We start from the raw sequence: 12,187 nt of genomic DNA on the forward strand, positions 1-12,187 counted from the left end.
TAACAATATAATCTAAAGAGCAATACTGGGGTTTGAAATAAAGCATGCAGAAATTCTGACGGTTCTAATAATACATCATCAGCAATGCTAAACTACACATCTAATCAATACAAACCACATCTAGCATCATCTATAGAGTACTGGTTAATCACACGCTACCAGAAATCTAGTTTGCAGATACTGTGAGTAATACAAAGAGATGTATACAAACATGTCTGATCTCAGTATGAAGCATCTAAGAGTCTCCATAAGATTTTGTTCTCATCATCCAATCTGGAACTACTAAAATCACCAGATTGCTTTTCTGTATGCGAATTGCCACGGCAGTTCTGATTTCAGATGAAGTTACCTCTTGACACATCTCACACCTGAATCCCTGATGACAGCTATTAAAAGGTAACTCCACAACAGAAACATTCATATCATGAGTGACATGTAAAAAGAGAACAGTGAAACAGTATTAAAATCTGCCGGTTTTTTGTGCTTACGAGCATGTAACTGGCATTATCAAGTAATACACAATACAATGAAAGCAACTGATTATGTTTCAGTAGCATCTCCTTCATTCCAATTCATTAGCTAACAATACAGTATGAAAACAAGAAAAAGAAATCACAGAAATAATGTTTCCATAAAGGAGTTTAACACGGTGAAATATATGAGACTTATATTCACTTCCTACCATTAATCTATGAAAGCAGTTGCAGACTAAGCTTGCCTAAGGCATGCGGTTAATAAACATTAAAAAAAAAAAAATCTAAGATATCCTGTAAATGTTGCTATAGTAACAACTCCTCCTCCTCAGAAACATGTTAATAAAAATGTACAGCTACCCAAGGTACAACTTGGAAATGACCCTAGACACATTTAATGTCTCCCAAATATTTTTGTTTTACTGAATTACTGCTTATAACTATTTCAGTTTACTCCATGCATGCTATATTAATTCCTTTAATACAATAAAATTAAATGTTTCATTTCCATCTCATTACATGTTAAAGAATTACTCATTAAATTATGCAACCTAAAAAATGCAAGTAGGTGGCCATCAAACTTCCAGTACCTTTTATCCAGCTAGTAATACTAATTTTCAAAAATCTCATTTTGGATGTGTTTTACCCAGGATTCAAGACCTCATTAAAACAATTAAAAATCCCTTGCTAGTACAACTATGGAAATATTATTTTTTATACTATCAATATAATAAACAGTAGCTTAAAGAAGAAAAATTTAAAAGCAGCAAAAGAGAAAATTTTCATTTAAACAATTCTTACTCGTTGTTGTCCTTCATACCAATCATCTTCATCAAACCAGTGGGAAATATAAGTCATCCAAGCCATGAGAGAAGGCACAGTTGAAATAAAAAATACAGAACCTGAATACATATAAGTCCAATATATCCTGTGCTAAAATTTACTCAACACTACAAGCTACAAAGATCAAACTTGAACTCTGATATGACTTTACATTAATGAGCTTTAAATTCATAAATCTGAAATACTTTTAGCAGCAATTTAAATCCTCTGTCTTGAATTTTCTATTGGAAAACAGAAATCAATAATAAAACAATAAATAGATTATATATTCCAGTATTTTAAATTAAAGCAGACTACTGCTTCAAGCTCAATTTTGCTGTGCTTCTGAGCTCTGAAAATGAGGTGCTGTTTGAGTCATTCTTATCTGTCTCCTAAAAATTACTTTCTTTTTTATTTCTAATGAAATGTCTGTATGAAATGTTCAGTGCATAAAAGCTTGTACTGAAATGTAAAATATCTTCAGAATCATGGGGAGTGATTTGTTTTGGATATAGAGGGAGTGGTTTCAATTGGCACAGTAGGAGGGGTCAAAATTATCACAAATGCCAAACATCAGTTTAACATTTTTTTTTAAAAGGGGATAAAAAAAAAAGGAAAAAAAGATCTGCAGCTCCATTGTTCGCAGTCAGTAGAGCCTGAAATGCTCTGCTACAGCCACCAGCACTCGCTGGGAAATGTAAAAAGCCCAATTTACCTAATTTATCAAAACGGATCTGTTTCTTTTTTTCTCTCTCAGAAGAGTTCCACATATCTGATGGCATTTATTCCTTCTGCAGGTAGTATCCTTTTCTGGTATACTCCCAAGTTTCATATTAAATTTCACAGTGCATTATAGCAATGAAAACAAAAGGTAAAAAGAGGAATAAAAGCTGTACTGCTCACACCACATTTCGGTACTGCAGCAGCACACTTCATCAGCTGTGCTGCTTAGGAGACATTTTCATACAAATCTTTCTGACTGCATGGTTACAGCAACTACGAGATTCCCGGTACAGATTATGAAGACCTAAAAACCCAGTTTCTTAAGCAACCCAGAATCCAGACAACCTATGCCTTTCTGTACCGGATTAACAAGCCGATTCCCAAGATCTATAATATAAAAAATGCAAAAAACTGCAAAGTCAGTTGTTTAGTCAAAAACTAAACAAAGCAAGCTAGAAAAAGAACAGCTGAAAGTACCAACTATTAACCTGATGTTAGCGGTGAACATTACTTACCATTTCCACAGAGTAACTTAGTGTCATCACCTGTCGTACCCCAGCACATGTAGTTTCCATTAAGGGTATTGTATAAGCAAGCTACCTTTCCACATACACAGCAGGGGAACACAGAAAAGCAGCAATACAATTGGTGTCCAAACTCTTTCTCAGAAATTATGACATCCCAGGAAAAAAAAAAAAAAACAAAACACCAAAAATACAAACCACACACACAAAACAATAAATATTTAAATCAAGACACTCACTATATTTATGGGAAGTAGCATTTCAAGACCAGCAGATTTTTTTTGTGCCCATACAGTCCTCCAGATAAATGGATACAGACACAAGAACATAGAGAGGGAACTTCTCACTGTATTGCTGAAATTTTTCAAATAACTTGCCCTTTGAGATTTTGGCTCAAACAAACTGTGTGAAGTGTACATAACTGCACGGTCTGATAAACTGTATGAGAAACATAGGATTAATTCAGTCAACTCTAATCACACTACTGAAAAAATCCCCAACCACATCCAAGTTCTATGACTAAATGATAAAAATATGACTGATGTGCCACTCCTATGTATAAAAATTTTACAAATTGCTAGACAAAACATATTCACGTTATTTCTGCTTGCTACACACCAAAATCGTGGTTTCCAGTAAATTAATACTAGCACATTCAGGAAAGTCTTTGCTTTCAGGCTGATCCGTCTTTTCATAAGGGCACATAGCATCATTAAGAATCTTGATCAAAGAATTTAAAATAGTTCAACAGTAAGAAACTTGTTTCTCTTTTATGCCTTCAGCTGTTCCACCACCTATATGAAATGAGTTTTCTAGTGTCTATACCAACCTGTCAGAACAATGAGTCTCTCAAGACAGATAAACACTGTGATTCACATTTAGTTTTAGGATCATCAGAGAAGCATGGGCTAAATAAATATGGATATTGTATTATTCTTTCATTAAACTGGTAACACTTTCAGCTCAAAGGTGGAGATGCAATTAAAATCTTCTCAAGATAGCGTGTGGAAAATTAAACTGCTTAAAAACATCTGTTACAGTTACCTGACAATAAATTAAAAAGTTTTGTGTTAAACTATACATGAAAAATAAAGACATGAAAGATTAGTAACTGCAAATGCATCATGGGTTCATTATACTTTTTTGCCTATTCTATCATTGATTTCCCAGTGCTGGAAAAACTATAACACTATAGTGTGCTGGTTTGGGCTGGGATAGATTTAACTTTCTTCACAGTGGCTGGTAGGGGGCTGTGTCTCAGATTTGTGCGGAACATAGGGTTGACAATATAGAGATTATAATTAATACAGATTACATAGAGCTGAAAAGAAACCTTTTCTGCTTTTAATACTGCCATGCTGGCAGAGGAACAGGAAGTGCATGGGAAGTTGTGAGGAGATGCAGCAGGGAGAGCTGACCACAAATGACCAAGGGGACATTCCAGACCATATGACATCATGCTCAGTATATAACGTGGTGGGGAAGAAGGAGGAAGGGGGATACAGTCAGAGTGATGATTGTCTTCCCAAGTAACCAATATGCGTGATGGGGTCCTGCTTTCCTGGAGATCCTGAACACCTGCCTGCCCATAGGAAGTAGTGAAAGAATTCCTTGTTTTGCTTATTTGTGTGCCCAGCTTTTGCTTTCCCTATTAAACTGTCTTTACTCATGAGCCTTCCACCCTTTTACCCTTCTGAATCCCACTGATGGGGGAGTGACCAAGAGGCTGCATGGTGCTTGGTTGCTGGCTGGAGTTAAACCATAAAAGACAGGTAAAATGATGCTATGTGTAGGATGAATAACACTTTGTGTACTAAATATTACAATAAAAATATGAAAAATTTTAAAGTATTTTATCCCTTATATTGCTGTAATTAGGTTTAATATTATTAAATGTTTTATAAGTAACTGAGTATGCATTTAACCTAAAGTCCAGTTGGTATCTCAAGTGTTCTTCGTTCTCAGTTTAAGTAAAACAAAATGTACTACGATAGATCAGACCAAAAGAGACATCTTCAAGGTGTCTTACAATACAGCCTTACAGTAGATTGCCCAATAAATTTATTTACAATATTCCAGAAAGAATGAAAGAAGACTTAAAAAGAACATATTCATTTGAGGCAGAAACAATTGTTTCATTTTTGAGCTGACAAAAGAAAATGGTATGACACTACATCAGGGGACATTCAGATTAGACATTAGGAAAAGGTTCTTCACTGAGGATGGGCAGTCACCGGGAGAGGCTCCCTCTGGAAGTTGTCATGTCACCAAACCTTTCAGAGTTCACTGAGCATCTGAATGATGCTCCTAGTCATAGCGTTTAGCAAGGAACAGGGAGTTGGACTCAATGATCCTTAAGGACCCCTTCAAATATGAGATATATTCCATGGTTCTATGATCAAGCCTGTGCTGCAGACATTTCTAAATCCTCCCTTTGGAACTAGGTACACCCCTTTTAGCTCATTTCAGATTGACTAGGAATAAATACAAAAATCCCAAAATAGCCAGAAGGAAAAAAATTGAAGTTATGATGTAAACTGTGCTGCTTTAGGATATGAACATCACAATGTGTGGGTAAAGTTCAGTGCTACAATGGTCAAGAATTAAAAAAACCCAAACATCACCCAACCCCCTCTCCCCTCAAAAAAATAATTAAAAAAAAATCAATGGTTATCTTCTATTTATATTTCATATGGAAGTTGATCTTCTGGACACTCCAGTGCAGATATCTGTTCATTATGACAGTAAGCTACTATCTTGCTTTCCACAAAGACATGACCTTAAGAATCTGAAAGGATATGCTAGAGACTACAGTGGCCTCAATCTCTACACACTAAAAAAACCTATACCTATATAAAACATACATATATAGTTTACCTAGAAAATAAAGGATAAAAGATTGCATCTGAAAATAATGTCCTATATGGCACTGCAATGAACAAACTAATGTTATTGTCCCATGTTATCTGAAGACAGCAATGCATTTCAGTTGTGAAGAAAGGTCTTCATGAATGGCAGAAAGATACGGAACCTCTATTTTGATATTCCACTTTTATCACCAAATTTGCTACTAATTAATAATTCGTAGTTGTTATACTGTGACAAATCAACCATGCACTTTTTTTCCCCAAATACATCTCTAACCCATTGCTTCTGTTTCTGTTTAATTATTACATATTAATTATTATATAAAGAAATATTTAGACATTTGTTTGTCTTTAAAAAATCAGGGTTTTTTTAAATATATTTTTGCCATAAGTCAGTAGCATTATATATGTTTCAAAATTAAGAAAGATTTTCAATTAACTATATTTATAGCTCAGAAATTTTATTTTTGCTGTACCCAATTCTATGACAAAATTCTCTGCCAATCCAGAGGTATGTCCCATTGTAGCTCTAAAAATTATCTACCTTAACTACTGATTTCCTAAAGATTAACATGCTATGATTTTGCATTTTGAAGACACAAAATTCATTATAGGAATTTCTTCATAACAAGAACGCACAACAAATAACCCAAGAACAAAATACTTTAAAAATTCCTTAAATTATAAAAGTATAAAAATTCATTATTTTAATTTGTATGCCATTAAGTAAATTCATTATATCAATATCTATAGTAAAGAAGTCAGCTAAAGCCTCTGGTTTTATTTATTAACTAGTACTTTAAAAAACTGTACACTGAGAATATGAGGCATGTAATGATGCTAAATATCCTAAAATAAATCCTAAAATACAACGTTTTGAATAAAGCTGTGCAATAACCAATCATACAACAGTGACACTGCAAACCTATGCCTCAGTGATCCTATGTCATACAAGGTGAGTTAAGAATTAGATTTCCCCAGACATGCCCTACTCCTGCTAAGCTACTAATGGCACAAACATAATCAGGGCTCCAAATAGTTGTCTTTTTTTATTTTTTCCTCTCACTTGCTCGTTCTCAACAAGCTGTATGGATTTATCAGGACAAGATGACACAAAGAACAGTCAGGACACCTTACAGTGACAAAAATAAGCTGTTTATAACAGACATGCAACACCATCATCATCACCAGATTTACACTGGGCTGAGACTTTAGAACAACCTTCTCACAAGCTACTTTTAAGATTGAGCTTTATCAGTTTATGGAGGAGATTAAGGTCTAGCTGCCAACAATAGCAGTAGATTGGACTTGATCATGTATCTTCTTAAGGATAACTTAACTGGATCTTAAAAATAAATTCAATGAAGCTTTATAGTCTTTTTATAAGAAAATAAATTACTATCTCTCCAGAAAAAAAAAAGAGTATGGTACCACTTTTACTATGGCTTAGCAGATGCCTCCATTCAAATTCTGTGAAGAATTCATGCAACATTTAAGAAATGTGAAAGTTAGATGTCTCAAATTTTCTTCTTGGCCAAAAAAGACAAAAAGAGCCCACAGAATATTTACAGAGAAAAAAAATAATCTTATTCATAAAACTACGTGTATACCAAAATACTTGTCTCAGTTTCATAGTCGTTACTTGTAAAAAATTTGAATGTATTCAAAGCTGAAGTGCCCGAGTGTTTAACCTGGAAGGCAGCTAAATCCCACAGTCACTTGCTGATTCTTTGGTCTATCAGTAAACAGTTAATATGCCAAGAAACATGTTGCATGTATTTTTTGTATCATGTTCATAGGATTTATCTATTTCTAGCTAAGTCATTCCATTCTAAGATATTCTTCTGGTACATATTAGTTTATAGTAAGTTTAGATTACAAGAGTGCAAATCTGCATCTGGAATTATAATGAACACATTTTAAAGTAAATATTTTTATAATAATATCAACTTTTTATACTATAGTTTGCTGATCTAAATGTTAAATATAAATTAAATAATAAATACTATTAAGTACATTTCTATGGCAGATACAAGAAATACCATAAACACTTCCTCACATAACAAGAACTTTCCTAAGCAGAAAAAAATGTCAGCATGTGAAACACAAACAAGACCACAGACAAAATAAACTGAAATTAGAAAAAAATGTAATTAAAAAAAAAAGGAAAGAAATAATTCTTTCTAGCTGTGAAACTCAAGGAAATATTTAAAATCATCTGTATTTATTAATGGATTTTGTGAGATAAGAAAGGTTGAACAGTCAAAGTGAGGATGACATCCACCTGTATATCATCTTATATTAATTATCCTAATTTGGATAAGTAGCTAAAGCTGGATGTGGGCAAGAAAGAGTTGATTTCATTAGAAAAACAGATCAGCTATTGAAAAGTTGTATGCAAGATAATGTTCTAAAACACAAGATTTTCTGCCTAGGAATTTTTACAGAGCAGTCAATTTAATAGTTTTGTTCAGACACTTCAGGGGCCACTTGTGCTCCAATAACCATAAGGGCAGAAAGAAACCAGGCAGAAAAAGCAAACACCACAACCATCTTCAAAATAAGAAACTCTTTAACTGCAACAAGATTGCATTCCATTCTCTGGAAAGGTGAATAGGATACAACTATGTGCAAGTTCAGAGCTACCAGTTCAGTACAAAAAGCATGCTGTAGGATAGCAACAAATGGTTAGAGCTTTCACAATGCTAACCTCACACTTGACAGTGCAATTTTTAATCTTTCTTTCCTGGAATCTAAATCTATGTATGAAATCGATATCTGGAATCTGACATAACTGCATTAATTCCATCATTATCAGTCCTCCATCACAGGTATTTTCAGACAATAACTAACAACTTGAAAAGGAAGTTAAAAGAATTTAAATATTGGCATTAAATAGTTCTCTTAGACCTTGATTTGCCTATGTGGGGCAAAAAAAATTAAGTATAATCAACCCTACCATAAAAATCCCAAATGATTCTTTAGCCAGACTGAAAAAGAGAATACAAAAGGTCAAAACCAAAGAGATTAGGGTTCAGACTATCATACTAGGCCATTCATGTCTCATCAAGAAAGAGGCTACAGAGCACATTATCTAATGGTACAAGTAAATGTCAATAGTTACACCTAAGACAGAAACAAAACAGATCTTAAAACACATAAACCAAAGGGATGGAATAAACTCTACACCTTCTGTCCCCAAAAGATGCAAATAGAGATGGTTAGTTTCAAGAGACCATGAAATTGAGCACAAACTACACAACTGTAGCACATCAGGCAGATTGGAATCAGTCTAAAGGAGAGAAAGAGGAAAAGAACCATACAAAATCAGTCAAACACAGGATGTAATAAACTAGGGGAAAAGTATGAACCACCAATGGGATGTGGAAAGAAGAAGAGATACACAATGTGTTAGGAAAGCTACTTTCAACACAGAAGGAAGCTTAACACTGTTGTACCAGGCATTCTTGCACTACACCTGGTTGGCATATTTAAGAGACATGAATTTAAACATTTATATGCAGGGTTTTAAAAAAAGATAGTACAAGGAGGTAATTACCAGAGATATAGAAGTGTTATTTAAATCAATTTATATTATACACACTAAACAGTGGGGTTCAAATTGGTCACATAGGCTGGAAGGCAGGTAAAGGTTCCTGAACCTGAAGCAAATTTATAGTCACTAGAAGCATTAAGAAAAAAACTTCATTAAATAGGGGAAAGACAGCATGAATGTAACCAATATAAGACCTATAAGACACAGTCTGAGAAAAAAAAAAGATGACATCAATCCTTTTCCACTGCAACAAATGCTTCTGAGAGCCTCTCCCATCATTAAATAGGAAATTAGGCACTGGACAATAAATTAAAAGACTCATCACTGATGAAGATCTTAGAAATCACTACTTATCAACTTGTCTGCTTACACAAAACTCCCACAGAAAACTGAAATAAATAACCCAAGTGAAAAAATGTAATGGGGAGACTTAGCAGACACAAAGTGCAGTCAGGGTTATCACCATAAATGAAAACACCAACCAAGAAAAAGCTTGGGTGAGGCAAGTGCCTATACTTTAGGCTGTCTTGAGAGCTAGTACAGATATTGTTAACAAATAAACAAAAGTCAGCAAAACTGTACAGATCTACACTGACAGCCAAATAAATCCCCCACATAGCAGCAAAATCAAATTCTCCAGCCTGTGCTAGAACAGGATAAGGAATAAATGGCCACAGTGGATTCAGCTGAGGTGTGCCTATAGGATGCAAATTGGGAAAAGAATATTATACAAAGGTTCTGTCTTTCTCCAGTGCTCAGCTGCTACCATAAATAATGGTTGGTCTAAGTAACACATTGTCACTGAATTGTCTACACCCTACAGATGAATTCACAATTCTTGTAATCAGTTGCTGTAATCCAAATGTTATGCTGATATTCTTGTCTTCTGCTGCATATCTTTTATGTTATAGAACAAATTATGTGAGTTACTCAGTAGCATCACCAGGACTTGCTGAAGAGACTCTGTCTATATCAACTCTGACTCACAACTGCAGGAAGGGGAAATACTGCTTTCCCTACTTATCATCTCCTATTACCACTGTTAGAAATAAAATACTGGCACACTGAATTCAATGGACCATTAGTCAAACTTACAAGGACTTTCCTATTTTGTTCTTGCTATGTGGAAATTTTCCTCATAGCAGATGACCAAATGACAAATTTATCACTGTGTTATGTGTCCTTTAAATAGCCAGAGCTACTCAATGAGTCCAAGATTTGATGTAATAGAATGCACAAAACATTTGAAACATTGAGAGCTGGAAGAAGACTGTAGATACCTTGTCAGGCAGAATATTAATAAATGACAAAAAAATTCAGTAAGTAAAACAATGGTCCCAGGATATTTGAAAATTTTTGCATTATTGGTATTATTCCATGCATACTCCATATTACTTTTGCAAGTTCTTTAGATCACATGTCTCCATATGGGTTGCAACTATTTGCTAAAGATGACTGCAGTCTTAACTGAAGTTTTTGATCAGTTTTGATATGTAAAACATAAATAATGGTAACACAAAGTTAATTAGACTAATTTGTGCAAGGCACTTATTCTCTAACAGAGACCTTAAAACATATCACTTAGCTATACAGTTGTGCCTACAATTAGGAAAGAAGTGTCAAAACCTCAGTGCATTTTCCCTGGTTTGGGACTACAAAGAGTTAGGAACTACAAAGGTTAGCACCTTGAACTTCGTTTTAAACAATGGGAAATACGCCTTCCCATTAATAACTTAAGCAAAATAACTCTGTGTTATGTTTGAAGAACATTTGATTGTTTACCATATGCATTTATTATCACAATTCTTCCCCTGAAATGCTCTAATGAATGGTAGATAGCTGCATATTGTCATGGCAACATTTTTTAATGAGGCATAAAATTAGAGGCTGTACACTCCTAAAAAATTTTTTAGAATTAGTTAGAAAGAGACATAATGGACTTCCTAGCCCATAAAATTTTCTAAACACAAAGTGTATGGCTACCAGAAGGATACTCTTAAAACAAGTTTTGGAGCTCAAAAAGGACATTTCCAAGTATTTATGTTCTATATCATGCAGTGGTTAAGCCCATTATTAAGGACACTACGGTCTTTATTGATCCTAAAATCCAGGATTATGATCTTTTCTACAGCATTACAAGTAATTAAAGATTTCACTTAGACTTTGATTTCATACCTGCCTTCTTTAAGCCTTCCCAAAGTTTCCCAAATTGTTGTGTGACCACTTCTGTGTAAAGCTACATCTCTTAAGATATCAGAGGAATTTATTCAACAGAAAAAAAATTTATTTCTTCATTTGCAGAGTCTGCTCTCTTATATTCGCTTTTACAAGCCTTGCATGCTTAGCCTGTAGTTTGTTTTTATATTTTAATTTTTTTTTTAATTCTCTAAGGTTGATTTTTCCTTCCCCCTCCCACATTTGTACTAGCTAGGAAAAGCATTTAGAATACCAGCAAGCCCAAAGCTCTCCCTCCCTACGGAGAGCGTTTGCCACACTCCTGGCTTCTTTTAAAAGATTGCTGCCTCCGCCTTTACTCGATTTTGAGTTCGCGTCTCCGCACAAGCACGCCTGTAGAGATACACATACAGCAGGAAAGTCCCCCCCCCGACGGTGCAAAATACTGACAGCGCCGACAGCCCCGCTCCTGGATGCTTCAGACGCCGCCCGAAGCCCCAGGAGCTCCGCGGGGCCGTTCCGTCCCCGTAGCGCGGGCGGGCGCTCCCGACCCTGCCGCACCCCTCGAGGTTCGGAGTGCCGCACCCCCCCTCCCTCCCTCCCTCCGGCTCGGCCCGGCCCGGCCCGGCCCGGCCCGGCCCGGCTGCCGAGCCCCTGCCACTCCCCAGGCGGCCGCCAGCCCTCACCTGCCCGCCCGCAGAGCCTACAGCGCGTCCGTCGCCGCGCCGGTGACTCCAGCCCGGTCTCCCGGGCAACCCGCGGGCCCGCCCCCGCCGCGCCATTGGAGCCACGGCCCGGCGCGCGTTACCGGGCAACGCGGAGGCGGCGGCGCCGGGCCCAGAGCGCCAGAGGAGGCAAAAGGGAGACACCGCGGGGGCGAACCCCGGCCCCGGCTCGCTCGTGCTAGTGGGGGGTCAGGCGTCAGGACAGGATGCCCAGGGGGGTGGCGCGGTCACCACCATCCCTGGAGGCGCCCAGGAGTCGTTGAGATCTAGCGCTGGGTGATAGAGGGGTTGGTGGATCAGGGGTCACAGTGGCAGCGCTGGG

The 12,187-nt window shown here is 36.6% G+C and overlaps 1 protein-coding gene across 4 annotated transcripts in view; it reads right to left on the bottom strand.

Moving 5' to 3' along the window:
- Positions 1–11,867, bottom strand: part of WDR17 (WD repeat domain 17) — a 59,192-nt gene extending 47,325 nt beyond the window's left edge. For 2 of the 4 annotated variants that reach the window (XM_027898407.1, XM_027898406.1), the window contains exon 1: positions 1,275–1,495. In XM_027898407.1, coding sequence (XP_027754208.1) covers positions 1,275–1,385 — 111 coding nt within the window. In that variant the 5' untranslated portion in view covers positions 1,386–1,495. Of the gene's footprint in view, positions 1–1,274; positions 1,496–10,360; positions 10,449–11,826 lie in introns of those variants that run through there. The other 2 variants (XM_027898410.1, XM_027898409.1) reach the window with 2 other exon arrangements.
- Positions 11,868–12,187: the final 320 nt, after the last annotated feature.

This window comes from Empidonax traillii, unplaced genomic scaffold, assembly GCF_003031625.1.
Source record: "Empidonax traillii isolate 1590-97213 ecotype Southwest subspecies unplaced genomic scaffold, ASM303162v1 scaffold595:size452941, whole genome shotgun sequence".
NCBI lineage: Eukaryota > Metazoa > Chordata > Aves > Passeriformes > Tyrannidae > Empidonax > Empidonax traillii.